The 27,230-nt window shown below is 49.5% G+C and overlaps 10 protein-coding genes across 10 annotated transcripts; 6 read left to right on the top strand and 4 right to left on the bottom strand.

Moving 5' to 3' along the window:
• Window positions 1-405: 405 nt before the first annotated feature.
• N7446_001656 (DUF2458 domain-containing protein) lies at window positions 406-1,374 on the bottom strand (the record flags this gene model as incomplete). The annotated part of the gene is made up of 3 exons (XM_058510405.1): window positions 406-699; window positions 786-828; window positions 983-1,374. The coding sequence occupies 3 exons, from the start codon at window positions 1,372-1,374 to the stop codon at window positions 406-408; spliced, it is 729 nt and encodes a 242-aa protein (XP_058375941.1).
• A 189-nt stretch (window positions 1,375-1,563) lies between these two features.
• Window positions 1,564-3,133, top strand: N7446_001655 (cytochrome c oxidase assembly protein COX14; the record flags this gene model as incomplete). The annotated part of the gene is made up of 2 exons (XM_058510404.1): window positions 1,564-2,062; window positions 2,187-3,133. The coding sequence occupies 2 exons, from the start codon at window positions 1,564-1,566 to the stop codon at window positions 2,657-2,659; spliced, it is 972 nt and encodes a 323-aa protein (XP_058375940.1). The 3' UTR covers window positions 2,660-3,133.
• Window positions 3,134-3,446: 313 nt separating this feature from the next.
• On the bottom strand, window positions 3,447-5,028 carry N7446_001654 (3-deoxy-7-phosphoheptulonate synthase; the record flags this gene model as incomplete). Its single annotated transcript, XM_058510403.1, has 4 exons — window positions 3,447-4,654; window positions 4,737-4,792; window positions 4,847-4,912; window positions 4,992-5,028. Coding segments are annotated over 4 exons (1,167 nt in total), but the record flags the coding sequence as incomplete, so codon positions are not given.
• Window positions 5,029-6,172: 1,144 nt separating this feature from the next.
• On the top strand, window positions 6,173-8,304 carry N7446_001653 (uncharacterized protein; the record flags this gene model as incomplete). Its single annotated transcript, XM_058510402.1, has 2 exons — window positions 6,173-6,232; window positions 7,561-8,304. 2 exons carry the CDS (start codon window positions 6,173-6,175, stop codon window positions 8,302-8,304), a joined length of 804 nt encoding a protein of 267 aa, XP_058375938.1.
• A 582-nt stretch (window positions 8,305-8,886) lies between these two features.
• N7446_001652 (uncharacterized protein) lies at window positions 8,887-10,128 on the top strand (the record flags this gene model as incomplete). Its single annotated transcript, XM_058510401.1, has 1 exon — window positions 8,887-10,128. One exon carries the CDS (start codon window positions 8,887-8,889, stop codon window positions 10,126-10,128), a length of 1,242 nt encoding a protein of 413 aa, XP_058375937.1.
• Window positions 10,129-10,306: 178 nt separating this feature from the next.
• On the bottom strand, window positions 10,307-11,508 carry N7446_001651 (uncharacterized protein; the record flags this gene model as incomplete). The annotated part of the gene is made up of 4 exons (XM_058510400.1): window positions 10,307-10,449; window positions 10,501-10,614; window positions 10,689-10,872; window positions 10,969-11,508. 4 exons carry the CDS (start codon window positions 11,506-11,508, stop codon window positions 10,307-10,309), a joined length of 981 nt encoding a protein of 326 aa, XP_058375936.1.
• A 404-nt stretch (window positions 11,509-11,912) lies between these two features.
• N7446_001650 (mitochondrial 54S ribosomal mL50 protein) lies at window positions 11,913-13,413 on the top strand (the record flags this gene model as incomplete). The annotated part of the gene is made up of 3 exons (XM_058510399.1): window positions 11,913-12,490; window positions 12,583-12,985; window positions 13,045-13,413. 3 exons carry the CDS (start codon window positions 11,913-11,915, stop codon window positions 13,411-13,413), a joined length of 1,350 nt encoding a protein of 449 aa, XP_058375935.1.
• A 491-nt stretch (window positions 13,414-13,904) lies between these two features.
• On the bottom strand, window positions 13,905-14,994 carry N7446_001649 (replication termination factor 2; the record flags this gene model as incomplete). Its single annotated transcript, XM_058510398.1, has 3 exons — window positions 13,905-14,366; window positions 14,428-14,914; window positions 14,975-14,994. 3 exons carry the CDS (start codon window positions 14,992-14,994, stop codon window positions 13,905-13,907), a joined length of 969 nt encoding a protein of 322 aa, XP_058375934.1.
• A 134-nt stretch (window positions 14,995-15,128) lies between these two features.
• On the top strand, window positions 15,129-17,010 carry N7446_001648 (uncharacterized protein; the record flags this gene model as incomplete). Its single annotated transcript, XM_058510397.1, has 3 exons — window positions 15,129-15,225; window positions 15,346-16,302; window positions 16,358-17,010. The coding sequence occupies 3 exons, from the start codon at window positions 15,129-15,131 to the stop codon at window positions 17,008-17,010; spliced, it is 1,707 nt and encodes a 568-aa protein (XP_058375933.1).
• Window positions 17,011-24,228: 7,218 nt separating this feature from the next.
• Window positions 24,229-26,494, top strand: N7446_001647 (putative topoisomerase family protein TRF4; the record flags this gene model as incomplete). The annotated part of the gene is made up of 2 exons (XM_058510396.1): window positions 24,229-25,004; window positions 25,057-26,494. 2 exons carry the CDS (start codon window positions 24,229-24,231, stop codon window positions 26,492-26,494), a joined length of 2,214 nt encoding a protein of 737 aa, XP_058375932.1.
• Window positions 26,495-27,230: the final 736 nt, after the last annotated feature.

The raw sequence follows: 27,230 nt of genomic DNA, 5'->3' as shown, positions 1-27,230 counted from the left end.
GGGCGTCCAACTGCGGCAAACACATTGGAGCATCGAGTACAAGATCCAAATCCTCGTGCTTGAACTCAGCTGGCTCATATTTAGAGAAAACTTTCGCTGTAAAAACACAAGCAAGTGTTCTGGGCCACGTTGGATTTTTCAGTTCGGTTCGACCGGAAAGTGAACCGAGACTTTGACTTGAAAATGAATTTGAAGAAAGCAAGAGAGCATCCCGAGAGCGATGACAATATCGCGGGAGTTTCGAACTCTCTGTTGCTCTTGAGGTTTACTGTCACACAGTGGCCTCATAGTGGACATCAGTCGGATACTTCGCGCGCACAACGAACACTGTATGAAGAGAAAGGGGAGATGATAGCAATGAAAAAAAAAAAAAAAAAAAAAAAAAAAAAAAAAAAAAAAAGAATATCACTCCTTGCACAGATCCTCCAACAGTTCTAGCATGCGTTGTTGCAATTTCACAAGCTCGGATTTTGTGATTTGCGACGAGACTCCGGTGAGATCAGGTTCTTGTATTTGGGCAACACTAGAACCAGGAGTCCCTGTCCCACTCGGGGAATCCTGAATCAAATCTGTACGGATCTTAAAGAAGGGTATACCGAGACCACGTAGTTCAGATATCAGCGCGTCTGTCATCTGGGAAGCAGCCCTATAGACTTTGGTATCATAGGCTGCTACTTCTGCAGCAAAATCTTGCTCGGCCTGATCTATCAGTCAGCAAGTTGATAGTAGGGCAGCTTAAAGATGACGTGAGAAAGAGCTGAGTAGATGTGGAAGTAAGAACGTACTGTATCCGCCTCTTTTGTATCCACCGGAGCACCGATTGATCGGCTGTTGGACATTAGTGAAAGATTCAAGATAAATGATTGGAAAAAGAAGACAGGAGAAAACCATGACAAGACTAAAACGAGATGGAAATATCGAGGAGGGACCAAAGAAAACCGAAAGAAAACAGACAGAAGATTGAGAATGAAAGAATACTCACAGAACTGCATCGAGCTCCTTCTGTTTCTCAGGGCGCCCTCGTTGCTGTTTTATCAATGCCTCGCGAGCATTGAACCATTGCCGTTCATGGTGATGTTGGCTTCGAATCATTCCGCGGATGCGATGTTGAGTTTCTTCATTCTGGCCCACAGTGCGCATGATATAGCGTAATGCAGCAGGCCAAGTCGTGATATTGGATGAATCAGCGGGGCCATTGGAAGGTCGCGGTGGCCGGGGTTGCGGCTGGCGTGCCTTTTCTGAGCGGTGCAACGGAGCAGGGGTAGAGAGTTGATGGGCTTGTGGTATCGTCTGAGAGCTGCCTTGAGGAGCTAAGCTAGACAGAGTACGGAGGACCGAGTTGAGGTCGGAGGAATTGTATAGATCATCCGCCATGTTGTTGGTGGCACTTGATTGAGGGTTGAGGATGGGAAGAAATGGGAACCGGAGTAAAGGTTATCTATAGATGAAAACAAACCTGCAGATAGCAAGCAGAAAGCAAGCGAGATCTATACTATTTGATATATCGGATATTTGTAGATGTACAAAGGCAACTCGAAGGAGGTCTGTCGATAAGGCTGTTGAATGTCTTGGCGCATCTCCCGTGCTGAAAATTTACCTTCAACCTGCAAATCCCCGGTTTTCGCCAACGCCCAGAGCCCACCCCCACAAACACATCAATTGCATCTGGCCAAGTTGTCACAGGTACTATTTTGGATTCCATTAGACGATCTACAGGTCTCCCACCGAACACGGGAACGCGCAACGATGTCCCGATCCGCCGCAGACGCAACGCGGTTCACGGCCACAGGGCCCTACGCCAACTCCAAGACCGGCGGTTTCCAGACAGCGGATATCGGAAAGAGCAAGAAAGCCAACCAGAAGACACAATCACCACAACATACCGGCCCCGATGGGAAACCGGAGACCCCCAAGGAGAAGGTGGAACGACTCCGCGCGCAGGCACGGGCTGCGAAGAGGGCTCAGGCTCTTGGGACGGGTGCGGATCGGTGGATTGAGTCTGGTCGGAGGTTTGCCAACAAGGCTCACAAGGGAATGGTATACACATTGATTGCCGCGTCGGGTATGTTTTCTGCCTTGTGGAGGTTATCGGTTGAAGCCATGAATGCATCAGCCCATACCCGAGATGACAACCAACAACACCCACTGATACCCGACCATATGCTGATTATTCTTGATTCAAATAGGTGTTTGCGGTGTCCTTACAGTCTACTCGATGATCTCACTTACGCTCTATAACCGTCGTCAGCGCACCCTCTGGATCGAACGCGAACTCGAGACTCTCAACCAGGCCCAGCTCGCCGTCGCCAACGGCAGCGCAACCGAGGAGCAACAGGAACTTGTGAAGAAGGAGAGCATTGGTGAGATTGTGAGGCAGAAGCGCGAGGAGGATAAGGCACAAAAGCCGTGGGCCAAGGCCAAGCGCTTCCTCTTCGAGAAGCTGAATATGGAGGATACTGGTGCTGTCCCAGCCGCCGCATCAACCGAGCAGCCCCAGAGCAGTGTCACAGAGGCGGTGCTGGCCAAGCAGGCCATCGATGCCTCCGCCGCAAAGACCGGCGTGCCCTTGCCCGGCCAGTTGGATGTGATGGCCGAGAACGCGGAAGAAGCCGCAAAGGCCAAGACAAAGGGCTGGACTAGCTGGTTGACAGGGCGGTAGATGGGAGCAACTGTCAGCTTAAAGTAACCAAAATGAAAGGACGGGAGAACAAAATGGATGTGTGGAGAGACATGGCCCGTCCTCGGATCTGATCTGACCTCACCGTCTACCACCAGGCAAACACCCATGATGCTTCCAAACCAGATCCATCTGTTCTCTGTCCTCTCTAATCCTCACTCTTCGCCATCTGCAACAATCTTTTCTATTGCATGGCAAGTCGCAGACTTATCTCGCGGCCTGCTTCCATCTTCCCAGGGGGTTTACGGCGTTTGATTTCCTTTCCCAGCTTCTCTTCTGGAATGTGTTCCTAGTCAGTATGGCCTTCCTTATACTCTGAAAGGAGTGTATGGGCGGGCCTCAATGTATATCGTGTACAGTACATAGATCTGCTCCTATCTGTTCTCATTTCTACTCCAATTTTCAGATATCAATACACGAAGTACAGTAACTTTCTATAGCTGCTGTCTATACAAGTAACCTAAAACTATAAAGCATAATAAATTACTACAGATCTTCACCGAAATGAACGCCTCTGACTTTGATTTGTCGTACTAATTCCACAAATGAGTGCCCCAACGCGCCGGAAGAGCGCTTTCCCCTGGCCCATGCACACAGTGGAGCAGGTAAAAACCGTTCTTATAGAGTGTTGGCCCTTGGACATTTAAGAGTCCTCAGTTTAACTTTCCCACTGTTATTTTTACCTATCTTACTTTCCTACTATGGCCCATTGCCAGTCAACATTTACTGGTGAAAAAGTTCACAGAAATGAAAATCTTTCATATTCTGACTGGGCACCAAAGACTCATTCACACATGATCACAGCACATGGCAGGAGAAGAAAATTACAAAGGAAACCGCTGAAACCCTAAGAAAAACAACAGGCACCGAAATGAAGGCATATTTTTATTTTACCACACCCGCCTCACCATCGCAAGGACAAGCCGTGGAATCCAGACAAGCGATTCGCCTAGGAAGGTAACGACTTGCTTATTGCGAGCCGTTGGGACCTGCTTTACGGGCAGCACGACGGGCACGAACACCATCGGCCAGATCCTCCAGAACATCAACCGTCATCTCCCAGTTGATGCAAGCATCAGTGATGCTGACACCACGGTGGAGAGCGGCAGGTCCCTCGGGGGGAACCTTCTGGTTACCCTCGTAGATGTTGGACTCGATCATGACACCGATGATACCAGACTCGCCCTCACGGAGCTGGTCGGAGACCTCCTTGGCCACGAGGGGCTGGTTGAGGTGGTTCTTGTTGGAGTTGCCGTGGGAGCAGTCGACCATGAGGACCTCACGCTGCTTCTTGGCGCGGAGGGCCTCGCGTGCAGTCTTGATGCTGGCCCGGTCATAGTTGGTGCCTCTGTTGCCGCCGCGCAGGATCACGAAGCCGTGCTCGTTGCCCGAGGTCTTTGTGATGGCGGCCAGACCCTGCTTGGTCACACCGAGGAAGCGGTGCGGGTGCGAGGCGGCGCCAATGGCGTCGACGGCCACGGTCAGGTTGCCATCTGTGCCGTTCTTGTAGCCGATGGGGAAGGACAGACCGGAGGCCAGCTCGCGGTGCAGCTGGGACTCGGTTGTACGGGCGCCGATCGCGCCCAGCGAGATCAGGTCCGCCAGGTACTGCGGGGAGATGGTGTCCAGCATCTCGCTGGCGATGGGCAGACCGGTACTGGTCAGGTCGGTGTACAGCTTACGGGACACGCGGAGACCCTTGTTGATGTTGTAGGTCTCGTCGATGTCGGGGTCGTTGATCAGACCCTTCCAGCCGACTGTTGTGCGGGGCTTCTCCAGGTAGGCGCGCATGATGACGCAGAGGTCCTTCTCTAATTTTGTTGAGAGTTCCTTCAGGCGACGGGCGTACTCGAGGGCAGTGTCCGGGTCGTGAATGGAGCAGGGTCCAACGACGACCAGTAGACGGTCATCGCGCTGCTCGATAATCTCGACTGCCTGGTTACGACCAGAGCGGACGGTCTCGGTGGCACGGGCAGGCTGATTGAAGCAATTGCTGTCAGTTTGGTGTTCAAAATGCGGTCAATCGCGCAGTGCGGGGTGCAGAAAAAATTTGACTCACGGCGGGGATCTCAGTCTGCAGGAATTGCGGCGACAGCAATGGGTCGTATCCAAGGACTAACAGAATTGATGAGCATTACAGATAAACTGGATCAGACAGTGTCCACATACCACGAGTGTCCTCGTTGACTTCTGTGGTGTTGATGAGAGGCATTGTGCGTGCTCGACAGTTCAAGACTAGCAATTCCAAGGTATATTATCAGCACAATTGACGAGGAGATACCAAAGGTATTTAAATGCAAGGGTTGTGACTCACAAATACTGGGGCCGAGGATGAGAGAGGAGAAGAGGAAGAAACAAAAATTAAGAAGCAAAAGTGGGCCGAGATCGGGTCGACGATCGACCTATTTGTAGCCCCCCTACAGCTGCAGCTATATTTACTGTTCTATTGACTACTTGCTTCCGGTCATATTTATCCAATAATATGTGCCTTGTATTTTCCTCTTAAGTTTCTTTAAGTTTCTGGAGGCAAATCTGCTATCCCTGTACTATAGTCAGATCTAGTCATAGGCGCATATGAGCCAATCGGGAGACAGGAGATGACCACACAACATGCAAGAAATCGTATATCACTCTGCTCTTGGTTTCACGCATGTTGACTGTGTAGCCATGTTTGCCTTCTAGCATGTTCTATGATTTATTATGATGTGACCGATGTAGGGGAATATACCCCTGGATCTATACATCACATCCCCTATGCATCAGGTGGTGACTCATCTCGACTATGGAACTTAGAACTGAATCAAGGCGTAAAGTACAAGGAGTGCAGATCTTGAGCAGACTCCCTGCCATAGATCGAGGATTGTGAATTAGAATACACGTCTTCAGCCGTATTAGGTATGGCGTCATTTTGCAATCTAGCTCTAAAGTAAACAATTGGCGAATAGTTCTTGATGAAAGAACAACAAACAAGTCTTTTCTATTAAATATAGGGGATTGATAATTCAACACCCTAAATATATCTCAAAGTCTAACCAACCTCTTTTTGTCATTCTACCTATAGAGAGCAACGCAACCCACCCTTTAATCCACTTGCTCTATTAAAAGTTCGATAAATGCACGCTCTACCTGGACCTGCCTGTTTAATTTGTACAGTTTAAGGTACTCGCAGTTATGATATCCGTCTTCTATGACATAAAAAGCATTGAAAAGGTACTGATTTATCGAAACGATGGCAAAGGAAGCGCACTTATACATCCTACATCCTTTGGATATATATGAATACGCTAAACCCCTCTAGAAAAACAGTGTCTATAGCAATGGGGTGTTCAGCTAACAGTTCTTTAAATTTCACACGTAGACACATTTATATATTGTCATTATCAATCTAGAATAGACAGCTATATATTCAAGCAAGCTCTCAACTTTCTTTTTTCCTTTTTCTTTCCTTCTTCGCACTCCTAACCTCGGAAAGTCTAACATTTTGTCGACTTTAACATGACCGACATCAAGCGCGGAGTGATGACACTGACCGACGAGCACAACTATGAAGCCAAGGTATGACCCCCTGTCTATCAGTTGCCTTTCATTTACCTTTTACTTCCCTGCCATTTCATTATTATCAGAATTGAGAGGGTTGTATCGGCTATAAGTGGCAGATTGGCATGATGTGGTCGAAATAGGTCACTCGGGAAGGTAACACCAGACAGCTTCTGCAATTTCCGTCAGGCCCTCGTTCGACAGACTGAAATGTGACTCGTTGCCCCTCTTTGCACGAAGGAAATAGTCTTCGAATTGAATATGTATCGAGCCCGAGATCTGGTGCTGATTTGAATGGGCATTTCAGTTTCGAGTAATGTGTATTGTTTGGATAGGCTTGACAGAACTCCTGCGAGCTTTTCCGCCTACAGGATCCTGGTCATTATAGCCACATTTTGCGTTGATATGATTTATGAGACCATGACCATGATGCGGTTTCATGGTCTTTCATTCTTCTCCTTCTTTCTTTTCTCTCAATTCCTCTCAATATTCGATGTGCAATATTGTAGTTTCCTGTCCCAATACGGCCTTTTAATGGTTGAATGTTGCCTGGTTTGGGGTTACCACGATCGTTACAGTGCATAATGATCGACTCATAGTAGGGACTGTCCTGGTGTTAACTGATCCCTACATAGGATGTCTACCTTTCAGCGTCTCTAGCAGTCTTAGACGTAGGATGTTTAATTGTAAATATAAATATATTTACCCCCAAACACTTGTCATGCCTCCGATGTTCTTATGTTTTAGGGCAACCTATAGCTCTTTGTTCGCGCTTTAAACATGCATTCACGTATAAATCATATTTTACGATGCTAGAAGGTGAGGATCTCTCTAATAGTGTGGTTCCTAGTGAATATTCAATTGCAAAGGTGAGAGTGCACGTGTGTTAGCCCATAGTGGTGCCCTCTTTTTTTGTCACCAGCTCCAGGTGAAAAGGCAGGTCACTGGAATTTTGTTCCCTCACTTTTTGTTTTCGTTTCTATTTTCCATGGTCCTTGACGTTCTCGCTCCTAACGTTGTCCTCTCTCCTCAGTCTCCCTTCTCTGAAATTCTGCTTCACCCCTGCACTTTGCTGCCCATCTTCTCACACTACTCCCCTCTACGTCGCCTGTGTCCAAGCTCACCATGGCTTCGAACACCATTCCTTCTCTTCCGAGGAGACTTAGAAACAGGGACACAAAGGAGACCCAAACAGGTCAGCCAACTCAGCCCGCTCATGCTTTTCAGGCCACTCAGGGTCCTCAAACCCCCATGGTAAACATCTTGGCCTCTGATCTACACTACTCCACATCATTTACTTCAATCCAAGGTACAATGTCTGTCGCACTTCAAGCTGACCAAAACAGGTTACCCAGGGCGATGATTGCTGGCACAGCTCCACTATGCACACCCACCATTCTTTCGCCCCATCCAACACGAAGCCCTCTGGAGATGACGGCAAAGACAAGGTGACACTTAAAGGCCGCCGCTTTATCGCAGAGAATGAATACCCACCCAGATTCAGCCTGAAAGACATCGAAGTAGAAATCGGCGCCTGGATGTGCGTTGCCTGTCCAGCATCGACCAGCACATGCCCAACCTGCAAGCAATTCGAGGGCCACGAGGACTCCCTCCTCCTTGCGATCCATGGAGCCTGCATCACGGAGAAGAAAGTTACGCGCTCCTCCTTCGGATTGTACTACGGCGTCAACAATCTAGAGAACGTCTCACATGCCATCACCGGCAAGGCTCATACAAACCAAATCGCTGTGTTGACCGCTTGCCTGCGGGCCCTACGCAACGCAACTAGCATTATGAATGAGCGACTGAAGCTGTCTCGCAAGGGAAACGAGCTCGTGCCTCTGCGTACTTTCATCATCAAGACCGATTCCGAGTATCTGGTTCGTGGCATCACCGAGTGGCTGCCTAAGTGGAAGGAGGCTGGATGGAAGACTTGCAAGGGTGTGACTGTTGCCAATGCTGACTTGTTTAAGCTGGTGGAGGCTGGTATCACTGTGCTGGAGAGAGTTGTTGAGGTCAAGTTCTGGCTTGTGCCCAAGGAGAACAACCAGGAGGCTGAGTGCCTGGCGAAGTGGGCTATCATGCACTGAGAAGAAGATATGGAACTATTGATAGGCTTCAGCAATCTTCGAATATGAGAATATCTCAATGGCATCATTCGATCTAATCTTCGGCTTTCAATCTTTGCTTCGGGAGCCGATCCGAACAGCGGGAATATGGTGACATAAGCACCCGATCTGGCATTGACCATGAATATTTGCATTGTTCAAGTTCGTGTGCATTTTGTAGAAGTATTCAGGTTATGCAAGTGCATTCCTATTTCTGGAGCCTCGATATCCCAAGAAAACATGCAAATAACATTGCAACTAGAGAGTGGCAAATGGGGTATAGTCCCCCACAGCGGAAGACCACTTAGCCGATCTTCAATGCCGGGCAGCGGTACTGGACAACCAGACGACTTCCGACCCCGGAATTCTGCCCGGCATTTTCCTATAAGTATTTCTTGAGCCCCGGAGTTCTCTCTAGAGTCAGTTGCCTATTTCTCTCCATTCCATCTTGTACATATGTAAGCTTTCGTGAAGCTCATCATTGACATCGAGACTAACATCGCCGAGAAAGACCCGAAATACTCCAGATCCTCGGAATACCTTAACTCCGAGCGTCCATACACAATGGCCTCTCCAATTCCCAGAGGTCTCCGCCAGGTGCTCCAGAAGTCGCCTAATGACATTGTCATTCTCTCTTCCCTGCGTACACCCGTAACACGCGCCAAGAAGGGCGGTTTCAAGGACGCCTACCCAGAAGAGCTCCTGACCAACGTGCTCCGCGCAACACTGGAGGCAAACCCCAACCTCGACCCGGCCCAGATCGACGATGTCCTGATCGGATCTGTCCTGCAAGAACTGGGCGGCGCCAAAGCCGGCCGTATGGGCCAGATCCACGCCGGATTTCCCCATTCCGTGCCCTTCAACACGATCAACCGCCAGTGCTCCTCCGGTCTGGCCGCGATCACAACCATTGCCAATGGGATCCGCGCCGGCGCCATCAACGTCGGTGTCGGCGGTGGTATGGAGTCCATGACCCGCAACTACGGCTCGCGCGCCATCCCCACCGTGCTCTGGCCTGAGCTGAAGGAGTCCTACTCCCAGGACGCCCGTGACTGTATCATGCCCATGGGCATCACCTCCGAGAACGTCGCCTCGCGCTACGGCGTCTCTCGCGCCGACCAGGACGCCTTCGCCGTCGAGTCCCACGCCAAGGCCTCCGCCGCCCAGAAGGCTGGCCGCTTCGACTCTGAGATCATCTCCGTCACCACCAAGACGCTCGACCCCGAGAACCCCGATGCCCCAGCCAAGGACGTCACCATTTCCCAGGACGATGGTATCCGCCACGGCCTGACCCTCGAGAAGGTCAGCGCTCTCAAGCCCGCTTTCTCCGCGGATGGTGCCAGCACCGCCGGCAACAGCTCGCAGGTCAGCGACGGTGCCGCTGCTGCCCTGTTGATGCGTCGTTCTACCGCCGAGGAGCTCGGTCTCTCCGGCTCCATCAAGGCCCGCTGGGTCGCCTCTGCCGTTGCGGGCTGTGCCCCCGATGAGATGGGTGTCGGTCCTGCTGTTGCCATCCCCAAGCTCCTGCAGTCCGTTGATGTCAAGGTTCCCGAGGTTGGTGTCTGGGAGATCAACGAGGCTTTCGCTTCGCAGGCTCTATACAGTGTTCGCAAGCTCGGCATCGACCAGGCTAAGGTTAACCCCAACGGTGGTGCCATTGCTATCGGTCACCCTCTCGGTGCTACTGGTGCCCGCCAGCTGGCTACTCTGCTGCCTGAGATGGAGCGCAGTGGCCAGGAGGTTGGTGTTATCAGTATGTGCATTGGTACTGGTATGGGTATGGCTGGCATGTTCGTCCGCGAATAAGCTTAGATCTTGCATTGTCTAAAATGGGCTGTTTCTGTGTTTCTATTTCGTACGATATCAGCGGTGCATGTGCATGTAAATTACAGTTCACATACAATGAATGGTTTTCTTCTTAATCGTATAAGTTCAATTCTTCTTCCCCTATATCATATATATGGATGTAATTTTGCCCCTGAGGCTAGTAAGCAAACTCCTCGCCAACTAATTCCTCACTCAACTTCCATAACCTTTCTGCCTCAAAACTGCTAGTCCCCCACGACTTGACAGTATCAACCAACCGGTCAGCGACATGGCAGTCAATAACATAGGCGCCGTTGTTTGCTGTGAAAACAGATCAGCTCCTAGCAACAATCTCATGTTGACAGGACGCACCTTTGAGAGCAGGATCAAATGCCGCATAGACATGAGTAGCAGCACCACGCTCCAGAGTTTTGAGATTAAACTCAGCCCACCCCTCGCGATTGCCAAGTTGTCTATCGATAGATTCTGCTCCATATAAATATAGACGGTTAGCTCTGATACTGACGCAACTATCATGGGATAAGTCATGAGATACTAACGTAGTCCAACGTCGCCACTCCAATCTAGATGACTGCCAAGATTGGTAAAGATCACACCAGGATGCAGACTGAATGCAAGAAGCCCTTTCTTGATACCCAATTTGGAGGATAGAGAAAGTGCCATTAGCATATTGGCTGTTTTTGCTTGGCCGTAAGCTACCCATTTGTTGTATGTCTTGCCACCCTAGAAGAGAAGAGAATGAGAGTTGTTAGTACAGATATAAGCAGATAGAAACATTCCTAAGGAATGAAAGAAAATAGTGGTAAAAAGACCACTCACGTCAAAATTATAATCATCGAACCGAACAGGACTCAACCGATGTCCATCGCTAGTAACCATAACAACCCTCGGAGACTCGGACCTGAAAATCTTCCCCATAATCAAATTCGTGAATAGGAACGGTCCAAGATGATTAGTTGCAAACTGAGACTCGACTCCATCCTCCGAAAGACCATATTCAGTAGCCATGATACCAGCGTTATTGACGAGGACATCGATAGCAGGGATATCAGACCAGCTATTAACCTGGTCTGCCGCACTTCGAACACTCTTCAAAGACCCGAGATCAATTTGCAAAGTACGAGTTTTCAGCTTGGGGTTCGCGGTTTGCAGATCGCTCACGCATTGCTCTAGTTTGGCGGTGTTGCGACCTGCTAGGATGAGACAGGCGGGTTCTGCTTTTGCGAGGGATTGGACGAAAGATCCGCCTAGGGAGCCTGGGGTAACTCCTGTTGTTAGGATGATTTTGTTTTCTATTAGGGCTTTGTAGTCGGTGACTAGTTCGGTTGTTGTAGTGTCCGCGTTGTATGGGGCTGGCATGGTGGGTAGGATATGTATATCTTTGTGGGTGTGGGTGAGTATATGTGTGGCTGGGTAACAAGATGGATGTAGCGTGGATGTCAGATGTGTTGTTCGAGCAGGTGAGGAGAGTGGTTATATAGCTTCATAAGTAACTGATTGATGATCTCTCAAGTCCGACTATGACCGGTACACCCGAACATGTTTGGAATTAACACAATGTCGTATTACAGGGGTATATTGCAATTCTTCTATTTTCCGCGATCTAAAATGTAAGATACATCATACGATACTGCTGCATGGCCTCTTTTTCTCAGTCTGCTGCCTTGCTTGTCTGTGAAGGGACATGTGTTATATACTCCTCGGCGATAAGGCCTGCTATTCAAAATTGAGCTTCGACATAGAAAGGAAAGAAAGGATAAAATATGATTTCAACATCTTCGTTTATTGATTCCGCAATAAGTCCAATTTATATTAGACTTGAAGTGCTGAGAGCCAAAAATGCCAAGCATCGAAATCCCATCTCACGTGACCCGACTTTCTCAGATTTGTTTCTCCGTGCAAGCCCAAGTCCGCTCGATCAAACATCCTTTGCGCCCGCACACACAATGAGGCCATCAATGCGCCTCCCTCTGCGGGAGGCAAAATACGTCTGCTCCAGCTGCAGAGTAGGAGCCACACCACGCATCTCGCCGCTCAACCAGCAATTCCTCCGCAATGCCTCCGACTCCCCCGGATTACTTGAACGCACCCGGCGCAAGCTCTGGGGCACAGACAAGCCACCAGGCCCTGCAGACCCCTACTCCGGAAGTCAGCTCATACCCCAGGAAGAACCTGCGGCTGAAACCACAGGCCTTTCCCCGGGTAAAGGAGAAGAGGAGACACCATTCCCCGATGACATGGACCTTCAGAGCCTAGACTGGAACAACATGCCCAGAGTTGGTTACACCAAGGATAAAGAATGGATTATCAATGGCGCAACCAAGGCAGACAAAGTCAAGCCGTATGTTTGATCCAGTTTTTGCAAGCCGTGCCTCTCGCATCGTGGCATGATTTTATGATGGACGTTGCTGACAATAGCTCTTGATTTCACAGATGGTACAAGACCAAGTGGCCGCTACCGTTGGAGCAAGCTCTTCACCAGGTTGTCATCGAGTTTAGTGTGATGAGCATGGTCGGTAAAAATTATTCCGCCATGGAAGACTATGAACAACGTTTCGGCTATGTGCGAAGCAATTTCAAACACTGCAGTGTGGAGGGCGAGTCCGCAGAATGGGGTGATCGCCTTCGATTTGCGGGCAGGGGAACACGGGACAGACTCCTTGCCTTTTTCGGGGCAATTGGCAAGCCAGACACCCCGAAGGAGAGTATATTCTTTCAATTGAGCTCTGAAGGCAAGTTGAGAAAGGATCGCTATTGGGAAGGTGGAAAGCTCGGGAAGAGGAATGAGAGCACCATGTCATCTCTGCCGTTGAATGACCCAGCAATGAAGTTTGCCGTTTGTTTCCCTTTCCGGTTTCCATTTGCTGGGTGAATTTCACTAACTAAATCTCGCAGTTCTTTACTCGCCTTTCCAAACTCACCGGCCTGCGTATCCCCGATGCGATTTACTCTTCTACCACTGCCACCACTGTCGGAGAGGCTATCGCTGCTTACAAGGAGTTGATTAAGCAGTCAACCAAGATGACACCCGTGCGTCTCCATGAGCAGATGGCTAAGATGGGCACCGAAAAGCTATCCAATGTCAAAATCTACGACACACGCCGGACCCGCCAGGACAATGATGAAGATGTTGGCCGTAAGAAGGTCATTGTCACTTCGCTCTACGAGAACGGTCTGATCAGCCACCCTCTTGGAAAGAGGAAGGAGTGGATTAAGCTGCAGAAGAAGCAGGCGGCAGAGGAGTTGGAGTTGAAGGCGAACTGATTTATTTGCCTATGAAGAAGTTTGGAGATATTTTTGTCTCTATCGAAGCAACCTTCTGTATATTAGAACTGTTGATTAAATTTGCATTTTGATTTTTTTCCCATCTTATCAAGCCAAGTTGGAGGGTAGAGAGATATCCATTTTCCATCCTGGGATGATGAATATCAAAATTTCATAGTCGCTGTCAATCATAGAATAAATCAAAAGACCTATATCAAAGCAATTCTCACCCGCGAAGACTATGATGAAGCTATTGAAAGCGCTAGTATAATCGGATATTTGTATTTGGACTTCATCAGCACAGAATAAGAGAATTGAGGCTATAGCCTTGCTATTCTTTCTTCTTTCGACTGGATCGTCCGAGGTAGACAGGTCGCTTTCAATAGCTTCTTCATAGTCTTCGCGGGTGAGAAATTGCAAAGTCCGACACAACTCCGTGGCCATAACGGTAAAATAGAGAACACAAAGGCATTCTCTTCCAGTCTAACAATCTACCTCCGCGCAGCAGAAGGAATAGAAAAACCTCTGGTCATGAAATCGCCATTCTTCGACGCCCCGTCCTTCTTGGAAAAGAGACTGTCGATATTCTCATTACCCTTCCGGCGCTTCTTCTTCTCACTCTCCTCCGCCAATACACGGGCAGTGAGAGAGGAAGTAGCAGCATTCTTGATGCCATTTCCAGAAGCGCCGTTAGGGACCGGCGCTGAAGTGTTACTCCGGCTTTTGACGTCAGATGTCTGTTTAGAAACAAACCCGGCAGCGTCTGCAGTGACATCCGCCGTACCGTCAGCGGTAGCGTGCTTCTTGCGCTTCTTCGAACCGGGAGCTTTCTTAAGAGAATGTGTGAGAGCCTGCTCAGCAAGTTTGTGACCCCGCGCAATGAGGCGCTTCTTATCATCTTCTTTGGTGGTAAGAATGGGGATGATATTCTCTTCAGCATAGGATTCGTTGCACTAGAGAGACACATAAAAGTCAGCTGTTATATCCGCAACACGCAACTAAAGCAAGTCTTACCTGCAAACATTTATCGCCCTTAAGCTGTCGAATAGCCTCCTCCGCAAAGACATGCCCGCACGGTACCAGGTACACCGATTTCACACCGGGCCCCAATGGCTTCGCGGTGATAGGGCAGATCCAGCCCTCGCCGCGCTCACGAGGCGCATGGGCACGGTCCGAAGGATGCTCTGTGCGCTCGGTATCAACTTCGAACTTCAGCTCGACAACATCCCGGAGCGACTTTACTCGCCCGGATAGGATCTCCTCGCAGTCGGCCTTAGAACTGATTCCCTCGCCATCGTCGCCGGGAAGCAGGAACTGGAGGACGGCGTCTTTGTTGTAGAGGTTCCCGACCGAGTCAGAGACTATTGGTCGGGACAGTGCCTTGTGCGACAGTGGGCAGGTTGTCCAGGAGTGTTCTTGCTGTTCGCGCTGGGCTTCTTTTACTTGCGCCGTACTCGGGGTACGGGCTGCTTCGCGGACGAGCTCGCGCCGGGTTGGGATACTAGAAAGTCATTTGTTAGATATGCTGTGTTTCAAATATTATCCAAGGCATAGAGCTTACCTTCCACCGTCGTTACCCATGTTGGCGAAGTTGAGGATGAATCTCGCCACGATAAAGCGCAAAGATAGCGGGGCTGACTCAGCGGTTACCGGCGGGTATCAACATCTGGCCAGAAGCTCTCTCCGCACCATAAACAAAGCTCAATGCCTCAAACATGAAGTCCTCTGACTTGCTTTTGTTGCTGGCTGCGACTGCGTCGACGGCCCAGGCTAGTGATAAGTCTGCTCGCCCTCGTGGTGTAGGCCCGGAGTGTAAGTATTTGGACCCTGACTATATCTCCACCTCCCGAACTGCTGGTGATGCAACGGAGAGATCTACGATATCGAGTTGCTTCTTTTATTTAAATCATCATACTAACAAGGGATATGTAGTTGCGAAATTCTACCAGGACTCGCCGACATTTACCTGTATCTCGAACCCTTCGGTCCAAATTCCCTTCTCGGCCGTCAATGATGATTTCTGTGACTGCCCTGATGGAAGCGACGAGCCCGGCACAGCTGCATGCGCACATATCTCACGCAACTCGCCACAGATAGTGGCAGACCGACCCGGCAATAGCGACCTGGACATCGCCCTCGCCCTGCCCGGATTTTACTGCAAGAACAAGGGCCACAAGCCATCTTACATTCCCTTCCAACGAATCAATGATGCAATTTGCGACTATGAGCAATGCTGCGATGGCAGCGATGAATGGGCCCGTGTTGGTGGAACGAAGTGCGAGGATCGTTGCAAGGAGATTGGCAAGCAATGGCGGAAGCAGGAAGAGCAGCGCCAAAAGTCTATGACTGTTGCTTTGAGGAAGAAGAAGGATCTCCTTGTCGATGCTGGTCGCCAGCAGCAAGAGATCCAGGATCACATTGTTAGCCTCGAGGCTGAGATTCAAGGTGCCGAGGTAAAGGAACAGAGCCTCGAGGCTGATCTGAAGACCGTCCAGGAGCAGGAGCGCAAGGTTGTTCGTTCTGGAGGTGGCAAGGGCAAGGGCAAGGTTAATGCACTCGCTAACCTCGCTAAAGGCCGCATTGATGAGCTGCGGAATGCGCTTGTGGATGTGCGTCGCCAGCGGGATGAAACCCGTGAGCGGGTGAAGGAGCTCGAGGACATTTTGTCCAAGGTCAAGGTTGAATATAACCCTAACTTTAACGATGAGGGCGTCAAGCGCGCGGTGCGAAGCTATGAGGACTACGCTGCTAGGGAGGATACCACCGACGACACAAACAGTGCCCAGGACCGTGACTTGGATGAGATTGTTAAGGTTGATGGCGAGGAAAGCGGTGTTAACTGGGAGCACTGGGAGAATGAGGAAGATGGCTGTCAGGACTCTGATTTAGGTAAGTTATTTTTGTCTTTTGTAGCACAGCACATCTGGCTTACGGGGAACTACAGTTTACAAGTTGGCCGCTTATCTCCCGCCATCGCTTGTTAGCTTCATTGAAGACAAGGTCCTCTCAGTCAAGAGCTTCCTTGAAAACAGCGGCATCGTGGCCAAGTCCGATGAGGACTCTTCTTCGGAATCCAAGGCCGTGACTCAAGCACGTGATGCTCTAAAGTCTGCACAGGACTCTGTGGCCGATCTGAAGAACAAGCTGCGTGACCAGCGTGCGGATCTTGAGACTGACTACGGCCCTGGCTCTATCTTCCGCGCCCTCAAGGGGCTCTGCATTACCCAGGATGCCGGCGAGTACACCTACGAGCACTGTTTCCTACAGTCTACAAAGCAGAACCAGAGAAAGGGAAGCAATTCCGTGTCCATGGGCAGATTCTCCCACGTTGGAACCACCAGCGTGGAGGAAGTCAACGAGGCTGGCGAAGTCATTACTGTTGAAAAGACCGTGATTGAGTACACCCGTGGCCAGTCCTGCTGGAACGGACCGAACCGCTCCACCAAAGTCATCTTGGAGTGTGGTGAGGAAAATGAGATCTTGAAGACGGCAGAAGACGAGAAGTGCGTGTACTCCATGCGCGTTACCTCGCCGGCTGTCTGTACTGATGGCGAGGAAGGAGCAAACGGTGCACCTCGCTCGAAAGACGAGTTGTAAAATCAGATCTAGATTTGTCGTTACCTCTGTATATGCATATCACGAGTTGAAATCGATTGCACTTTGAGCGCCCATCAATTATTCTCATCCTGATATCCACCTAACGTCAAGTTAAGAATTGATTAACGTTATACATGTATCACGTCTTGCGCCATTATACTCTCTTGTTTCCCAAACCCTAATACCAAGATGATACTAACCCCGATAGGCCCTTATTTCAACAAGTGAATGGTGTGATACGGAACAAACATGTGGTGCCTTCCTGTCGCCCTTTTATAGCAACATCCCTCAGCAACCTTCCCTCCCTTTGCAACCAAATGGCGCCAAACTTGCCACTGCAAACACTCCGCCTCTCTGTTGCTAAATTGGTTACCTAGCATGTTTTCCATGAACCATTGCTATAACTAAGCATTCCCAAGGATAGCCTCGATAGGGATCATGCGAGGGCGCGGGGCAGCGCTGACACTCAGCAAACCACACCTGGGCAGTTTCTAGGTATCTTCCATCAGATTGAGTCGGGCTTCTGTTCTAGGCACTATTGATCGCCATACGTTTCGCTAACTGAAAGACCACCCGGCAGCCAAAATGACGGACTCTTGCGAGCCGCTGAGGATCTTCTCGCTTGATAACGGTGGAATTCGTGGCATCTCAAGTCTTCTTAAGTTAGTACGACGACATCTAAGCTTACTTCAGCCGGACCCTAGCCTCTTATTGTGGAAAATGAGGACGACATAGATTTGCTCTTCGGGGTCTTAGGGCAGCTAGGAATAAGCTGGTATCTTCTAGAGAGCGAGATCTGTGTGACGCTCATCGCTACTCACTCTTGAGAGATAGCAGTGTTATTTAGGGTCACTATCATCGTCAAACTTTAGGAAATGGATTTGCAAGAGGCGACGAGTGTCTTGGGAAAGTCGGGCATCTAAAGAGGCTTATTTTAAGATAAGAAGAAACGGTGTAGCTCTTAAAAAGCTCAACTTTTTGCCTTTAGCGAGCACATAAGCGACAGCCTACATGAACGCGGTAGGCATTTTCTATTTTTAAAATACTTCGAATTGTTGCGCGGCACTAACAGTGATACGGTTAGGCTTATAAGCAGATAATTTCACAATAATACTCGTTATAGGGGCTCGCGGAATGCCATGGCTTCTACCTAGCTGGGCTCCTTTTAGCAGATCTAGAGATCGGACAAAGCTGCAGCACACCTATTATTATTCATCTCGTGCATCGAGCCGAAGGCGACTCCACATTCACTCCTCTATGGACCGAAGCCACACGAGCAAACAGTGCGCCTATAGGCACATTGTGTGGCTATGCTTTTCTAGCTAAATATGGGTTCGATAATAAGGATCCACGGAAGAGACAATCGAGCGAGCAGGACGTCATATGGTAAGGGTCTTTCCGTCTGATGATCATACAAACCGCGAGTTATTGAAGACCCTTTTACAGATATCTCTCTGGTTCTTAAGGAAGTGCTGGGCAGCATATGGAGGGCAGGTCAGAGCTTCGTTTTGAGGCTTCACATTGCCTATTGGCAGATGCCCGGACTAGGAAGGCTGTCACCTGTCTTGAAGATCACTATCGATGGATCGAAAGCCACTAGGTAGGGGACAACTCAGCAGGAGCTCGCTCGTGCATATCATTATGACCGCATGACGGCCGGATCGGTAAAGCAGTTAAGCAGCTTGAGCATGTGGTTGCGGTGAAAGAAAAGACCCTGACCAACTAGCGTTCCAGTATGAGCACGCTAGGGTGTATCAAGCCGACAGCCAGTTCGACAAAGCGATCAAGCTAGTTAAGCATGTTGTTACAGTGCGAGAGAGGATGCTATCTGAAGAGGATACTAGCCGACTTGTATCCCAGAATCTGCTTGCTATAGCATACGAAGCCGACGGCCAGGTCGGCAAGGCGCTCGAGCTACTTGAGCACGTTTAAACATGAGTGCTATCATAACCTAAGGTATCTCGGGCTATGGCTGCAACTAAAGGCCATTATTCTTTACTGTGAGCAGACACAAAATGTGATATCTGTAGTACATCTATTTTGTTATCAAAAAGCCTAGCATATGAGCAAACCCCTAACAAGTAACGCTAATTTGAGATATGGTTCCTATTTCTGGCGAGGTCAAATATATCGAATGTACCATCCATTACGATACAAGTAAATAAGCAGTAGCGTCAATGACTGGCAATACTTTTAAGGGTCTCTTTGGATCTGACTGTATACAGTTACGTCAATCTTGGCATTAGGATTAAGGGCTGAGAAATAATCCGTGTGTAATCTGGAGCAGGGCGTTGTTACAAAGCTCTGCACGGATACAAGAGAACAAAAGTACGATATAACCAGTATATGTATAGCATATAGAAATAGAGCACTAGGGCACTAGGCTCGACAAAATCACAACGTACACGAGGTCGAACATCAACCTATTAACTTAACACCCCACCCGAAAGGCCCGAGGCCCTAACAATCAACCAACTCAATAACGGTCATAACAAAGACATCTCATAAGTTTGACATGAAAGACGCCGGCTCCGGCCTAGTTCGACAGCAGTGGGAGTCCCGGTCTGGTATGGGTCGTTGAATTGGAGGATGGCGGTGATGAAGGCGTGTTAGCCGGCTTAGTGCTGGAAGGGCAGTTAGCATATCTTTCGCCCCGGGTATCTCCGCGCTACAAGGTGCAACCGTGGACCTATATCAAGAAGGGAGAGAGGAACATACCTTGCAGGTGGAGCAAGAGCAAGAGTTGCAGTCGCCGGAGCAGCAGTTGCAGGAGCAGGGGCCCATGATGAATAGATAATAAGGATAGACCTTAAAAGGATAGAAAAGTAGAAAGTAGTTGTTTAGCTTTGAATAGAGATCGCTTGGATAGAAAATAAAAAAAAAAAGTCCAAGAAGCAAAGGATATTAAGCCGATTTTATACCCCAGCATCCACGACAGCTACGACACTCCATCAATAACAAGGCAGGGAAGAACTCAGTGGATAATCAAGCAGTATTCCCACATTGAGGTATATTATGCATCTCCATCCAATCCAAAACAACCAAAAAAACACCAGCAATGCAGTCGACGCGCCCCGTCCACACCCCCATCGCATCGCGTGGTCGAGTCAGATGAAGTCATGCATCCCACTCTGGAGGCCCCCTCTCCAATCTACCTCCAGTAACCACTGTCTACCTCTTTCCGACGCGCTACCCGCTACTTGTACATGTTTCTTGTATTATACAGGCATCTCTAACGCTCGCCAATAATAAGCCTATCAGGCTCTGCTTATGATGCGGGCTACCAATAGATGATTCTTGCCCCCTCCTCGCACAGATTCGGGACGGGGGGATGGGGGATCGGAGGGCCGTTCTCCGATCTGTTTTCTTGTCTGCGGAGCTACGTAGTATTGTCGTTTTGTTGGTCCTGATACCGGGAGATTGTTCATACATTTACAATGCCAGGGTGTAATCTCGGTTGTAGATCGGACTTGCTTTGTGCTTGGACCTGTTTCTATGCTATAGTAGTAATGTGGTATGCTTATACGTGGTTGGCCTGTTTCTAGATGGACTGAAACTAAGAGACGCGCCGCAGGGTTCACCTGTGGAGATGGGATTCATTGTATGCGTTTACAGGTACATGTTTATACGCAGGCACGCTTTTCTGGATGTGGTCATAGCCAGTGGAGATTGTTTGTTCGTACTTAAGCTCCATTACTCCATTATTCTTTTACTCCGAACGTACCGTAGGAATCTTACATTGCAACATATGATAATGGAGCTCGTATATGAACAGACCGTACGCTACTATACGTCAAGACAGCATGCGCAATATGTGCAAGGTTCGTACGTGGACAAATAGACGACCATCATGCCACGGCCATGGTTATGGCCACGTTTAGATCTGCACTCCCATGTCTGGCTCCACGGGTTTCGGGACGGGCCTCTTGTTATCATTACTATATCTCATACGGCCACATAACTGGAGGTTCTGTAACAGGCATGACGACTACATCCAAACAAGAAAAGATCGGAGACCAGGTGGAGAGGAGCCAAGAGGTATTTTCCGGCGCCTGGAGCGGTGCTACGTTGGATTCTCGGCGTGGCAGCCTATGAGGAGACAAATGTTTGCGCGGTCTGGGGACCTTGGAGGAGGGGCGCTACCTGGCCTTATTGGTAGCCCTGTTCAGCTGCCTCACTGTGGAGTTGGTAGTTTCACAGTGTATTTACCAAACAAGAAAGAAGAGTCCGGGTTACAATATACATGTAAGATGCTTTGCACCTGCATTGGTGGTGTGCCAGAGGCTGAGTTGAGGAAGATCGGCGATTTCATAGGTGGACATTAGATCATATGTTGCATGTCGATTTACCGAGCATTTAGCATAGTATATCTCGCTTTTGAGCCAAAGGGTCTGTATACAGTATTCCGTTGGATCAAATCCAAGATCAGATAACAGCGAAACTTGGCCACGTTCGGGCCTCGAGCACAGAGAAATTTGAAGAGAGCCAGAGGCCAGCGAGAAAGTGGAGAGGCTGCAGCTTGGAAGCTGAGCATATCAGAAAAATTCTCCGTCATTCCAAGGTTTGATTCCATCCAATGCTACTCTTCTCGGACTCGTGCAGCATCGGGGTCCGCTTTTTATTTCGTTTTGACTTTGAGACAACTCGCAGATCCAGAGTCACTGTGTTGGAGATGAGCGAAAAAGGCGCATCGGCAAAACACAGCCGCGAAAGCCGAAAGAATTCTCTTTAGTGGAGATGGGCATTGCAACGGAGATGTTGGGTCGAAAAGGGTGCCTGAATGTATGAATCGAGATTCTCGGTGACGCTACAGTATATGCGGACATCGTTCCGGGGTATGGCCACCCCCTGTTTGGGCATGTCGTTTTCAGCAGGCGTGAGGGCATACAAGTAGAGATCTACGTTTTACTTTATATTCAAGCGGTTCGGGTACCATCGAGCTCCCAAGGTTGGCCTCCGCTGAGCCTAAACGACCTAAGATTAGGCCCGATGCTCACAAGGTACTTGAGTACGAAGAATAAAAATGGTCAAGCAACCGCCTAATATTGATCTGGCGAAAGCTATCCTTTTTGATGACATGCCGAACTTCCGAATTGCCTGTCCATCCGGGCTATCCCATGGTATCATATCCTCCTCGCATGTTCATGTCATAGTTCTCGAGCATTTCAGAGACCTGAAAGCTGCATCCTAGAAGGATGACTTATTTCTTCTATAAAGGACGGCTCGGTCAGTCACTCGTCATCGAAAAGGAGGATATCACGTACAGGGCAGTTGCAAGCGCCGGCAGGGCACTGGCAAGAGGAGCCGCAGCTGCATCCGTGGTCGCCTGTTGTTGTGGTCAGCGTCGACTTCAGAATACCCCGCCATAACCCCGCCATCTCGGAATCGGAGGGCACCCCTCCGATTCAGGATTGCAAAGTCACAGCCCTAGAGGGAACACCAAAGATCAACTTACTCATTTTGAGTGGTTAAAAGGTTGGAGATGAAAAAATGTAGGTAAACTTGGAGTTGTGGTGGAGAGTGGGGGAGGAGAAGAGGAGTTGGGCCGTCCGGGATCTTATATACTCGTGACTTTTCGGAGTTCTGCTGTTTCATTCTCTCACATATGCGAGTTTCTGCTTAAACCCCGCTTGAGCACATACTTTTTGACTGTTAACTGCATCGGCTTATGCGAGACCGGACATTCGGTGTGATTCACTAACTCACGATGTCTACCTCGGTCGCTTGTCTATGTGGAGGCATATCATTATTAGTTGACCTAGATTCTAACACAGATCATACTCAACTCCAACTATGTCATTGCAACAACTGTCGCGCGGTGACCGGGCAGCTTTGTTCCTCATACTATCTCCTTCGGCATGAACCAGTCTTGGATGGGCTCCAGAAATACCAACAGTCCGAAGATGTGAGCTATTTCTTCTGTAAGACCTGCGGCGCGCACGTCTTTGCGCATTCCCAGCCAAACGGTCAGTTTCTTGTAGCCTCGGGGTTATTAGCAGCAAAAGACTGCCCCGCAGTCCAAACTATTGAGCACTGGAAAGAAGGTGACTGTGGAGATGGTGGCCTTAGCACATTTCTTGCTGGAACAAAGTCTACTGTCGCAAACTGTCGGCTTCATACATATGATAGTTCAAACATCCAGCATACCCCAAGCCAAGAATCAGTGAACCCCGTCGAAAACGAACCACCGGAAAGATTCAAATTGCAAGCCCGTTGCCTATGTGGAGGAATCGAATTCTATATCACCCCACCAAATGCATCATCTTCACAAGCATCTTCACCCTGGCCAGACCTCTTGGTCCCGTACCATTCAAGTTCCTCATCAAATCCAGATGATATCAAGTGGTGGCTACGAGAGCAAAATGGACATACAAGATATCTAGCAGGAACTTGCACTTGCACCACCTGTCGACTTAGCTGTGGCTTTCCCGTACAGACCTGGGCTTTTATACCGAAATCCAATATCTTCAATGCAGACGGTTCGCCACTGGCATTCGACCGAGGTACCATGCAAAGATATAATAGCTCACCTGGGGTATATAGGGAGTTCTGTCGCTGCTGTGGTGCTACGGTCTACTGGCATTGTGAAGAACGTCCCTTATTGATTGATGTGAGTGTTGGCTTGCTCAGGGCAAATGGCTCTCGAGCAGAGGACTGGTTGGAATGGGCGACGGGTCGGGTCAGTTTTGCGGAGTTGGCAGTGCAGCCTGATTTACTGCGCCGGTTAGAGGAGGGCCTCAAAGTGTACTCAGATGGGAGAGACAGATACGGGAACAAGGATTCAGGGATATGAGCTTTGCTGTCTACTTGTGGCGTTTTGGGCTTGTTCTCCAGGCAGCGATCGAGCTGAAGTGCTTTTTGAAATTTGGATGGATATTATATTCTATACAATTGCAGACTCGTTTGGTACGGAGTAATCCGGACTTTCCGTAACGAGAAGTGGGAGACGCGAGTTGATCTTGACACGGATCGACATAGAAGGAAGACACATCTACACACAATACTATTTGCAAGAGTATACAACGTAATTGCTACGTATCTCTGTTGAAGAGTGAAGCCTATTCGGCAAATGTAGATATGCGGAGATATGCAGGCACGACACCGCCCTCACCGATAGATGGCAAAATTGTTGGTCAATCATTTTTTTCGCGTCCGCTTCAAGCTCGCTTCGTTGTCATTTCGCACCATCTCGTTCTTGCGTGAGTGCAGGTATTCAGGATGCCTCCATTCCAATTTAGAGGAAACTCTAACTACCGCGGATCACGCCCAAACCCGCGACATGAGTTCACGTTCCGCGCACCAAAACCAAAACCACCAACAGCTGAGCGGCCATTGTTGTCCACCAAGAGGGAAAGCACACCGGAGCAGTTGCAAGGGGAAACCAAATCGGAACCAAAGTTTGCGTCGCTGTCGGCTTTGAGCGATAGCGAGGAAGTCGACATGGACACATCCGACTCCGACGACGACGAGCGTCCACGCAAGAAACGCGCACTAGGTTTTGATGGGCTCGGCGACGGCGACGTTACGCGACCTGCTGCCCCCCCGCCTACTGTTCCTAAATGGTCCAACCCCGATCCTTACACGTCGCTACCCCCACCGGATGAAAGCAAAACACCCAAGATCGACTTCGTCAAGCTGATCCGCAAAGCGCGACTTGCCAACGCAGCCAAGTCCGAGAAGACCGACGCCGTTACCGATAACCAGGACTTCATCTCCCTCGGAATGGCTAACGAGTCGGAGCCTCCTCAGGATAACGCGCCAGAGGGTGCCCCGAGGGGTCCCAAGGCTATGGACGGCCTTGACCCGTCCATTGCTAGCCGCAAGCGAACCCGTGACGACGAGATTAAAGGCTACTCGAGAAAGACGGGTAAGCCTGCCAGCCGGTTCAACTCCGATGGTTCAGTTGTCGATCAATGGCGACCGCTACCAAACGAGACCGGCACGCCATGGCTTGAGCAGCCCGATCACCCCGAGTCATTCAACGTGGGCACTCAGTTAGTAATATCCTTGTTTCGTTCTCTATCACACTGCTAATAATTTACTCAGGCTACATAACGAGATTTTGAGTTTCTACCATTGGGCCAAGCCGCTGGAGTTTGAGGACATCGTACGAGCAGATCTTATCAACCGACTGGAGACTGCTTTCCGGCAGCGATACAGCAACATTTCAATCCGTCCCTTTGGTTCCTATGCTTCTGGTCTCTATCTTCCAACTGCTGATGTTGATCTTGTTCTTCTCTCCAACACCTTCGTGCGCACAGGAGTTCGAACTTTCGGAGAGAAAAGGGGACAGATCTATGCATTTTCCGCCTTCGTGAAGAACACCAACATTGCGGTTCCTAATTCGATCGAATGCATTGCCGGAGCTCGCGTGCCAATCCTCAAGTTTGTCGACAAGCTCACTGGGCTCCGCGTAGATTTGTCTTTCGACAATGACAGCGGTTTGGTTGCCAATGAGACATTCAAGAAGTGGAAAGCCCAGTACCCTGCAATGCCAATTATTCTGTCCGTCATCAAGCAGTTCTTGCTGATTCGTGGTCTCAATGAAGTCCCGACCGGTGGACTGGGAGGTTTCTCCATCACTTGCTTGGTAACAAGTCTTCTCCAGCACACGCCTCAGGGTCACTCACAGCCGAACTTGGGAAATATCCTCATGGACTTTTTCAACTTTTACGGAAAGCAGTACCGCTATGAAACCCAAGGCATTCGGATGAACCCACCGGGATTTTTCAACAAGGTTTACTTTGGAAATCCCGATCGTCTCACTATTGAGGACCCCAATAACCCAGACAACGATATCTCAGGTGGTACGAAGGAGATCAATTTGATCCTCAGAACCTTCTCAAGAGCCCACACTACCCTCCAGAGTCGCATCGAACAACTCGCGTTTTATGAAGATCACAAATCGAGCATTCTGGGGCCTATCATTGCGGCCAACTTTGATGAATACATTGAACAGCGCTTGCAACTCCAAAACGTATTCATGACGGAAGCGAGATTCGCACGCTACAGGACACCACCCCCGCCGCCGCCAGGTCCCCACCCCGAAGATGGAGCTTCTCCTCCTCCACTGCCTCCCGGTCCGCCACCAGGTCCTTCCTCGTCTTCAGCCCAGCTTCGTCAGCCAAGCCAACCAACCCAGAAGGCTAGCCAGAACGAAAAGGGAGAAAAAGCAAAGTCGGCGGGCACCCGATCAGAGGCGGAAGATATCTCTTCCGATGAGCGTTCTGGAGAGACAAAGTCAACCAAGTCCCGAAAGGGCGAAGTCAGGCGTGCGGTTTGCCAGGAGCGCGCTGCTCGGCTGAAAAGACTGAGGCCAGAACTGAAGAAGGTTCCAAACACGCTGAGTGCCCGTCAAGCTCGCCGTCACGCGGGCTACGAGACCAACGAGGAGATGGAGAAAGACCTCGATGCTCGTGAGAAGGAACTCAAAGACCAAGTGGAGTCGGAGGAGGCATGGAAGATGGTGATGGATGACGCTTGAGCTTATTACCGACGCCCGCAACGACTTTCATTTGCCTGCTTTCTTTGATTATCGTTTTCTGTATGATGATACCCCTTGCTTCGATCGGTTCGGTGATTTGCCCTGGGGATGAATAGGGAGCATATGGCAGTGGCGCAGTGGAAGGATTGGAGGTATTTTTCTTTATGTGTTTTCGATCAGCGTGTTGCCTCCCATCTTGGTGGAGAGAAGTAACAACTGGGAATTGGAAATAGGGATTCTACTTCGAGCCCCATATGGCGCAAGAGAAACAAATTCACTCACTTTCTAGGTTTATCTCGCGATTCCGGTTCCTCTCTCTCCTTCCCCAGCCTTTAATCCTGGGTCTCGGTTTGTCCCGATCGACTTGCACTTTTTGGAACACAAAGCCAGCCTTTTATTCTTTTGGACGAATGATGGCTTCCTGACAAGACTGCCGCCTGTTCTAGCCGATCCGTCGCCGGTTTTTGGAACGGCCTACGAACACCTAGTTGACTCAGAACTTTACATTCCTCGCTTGGGACGCTGTTAGTGATTTTCAATGGAACACGCCATCTATCGTGGATCTGCCCTCCCATGCAGTTTCATCCGCGTTGGTGTTTACTCTTCTTGCTTAACCCCTTCCCTTTTCTGCTCCGTGCCTTCCTTCTCATTCAGAGAGCGCTATATGCGATATCTGAGAGAGGATCGGAGGATCAGAGCATTCAGTGTGGGACTGGGTGGGCGGAGAATGTCAATG

This window comes from Penicillium canescens, assembly GCF_028828765.1.
Source record: "Penicillium canescens strain IBT 15451 chromosome Unknown utg000002l_segment0_segment0, whole genome shotgun sequence".
Taxonomy (NCBI): domain Eukaryota; kingdom Fungi; phylum Ascomycota; class Eurotiomycetes; order Eurotiales; family Aspergillaceae; genus Penicillium; species Penicillium canescens.
Note: the sequence above shows the minus strand (reverse complement) of the source record. Positions and strands in the feature narration are given on the sequence as shown.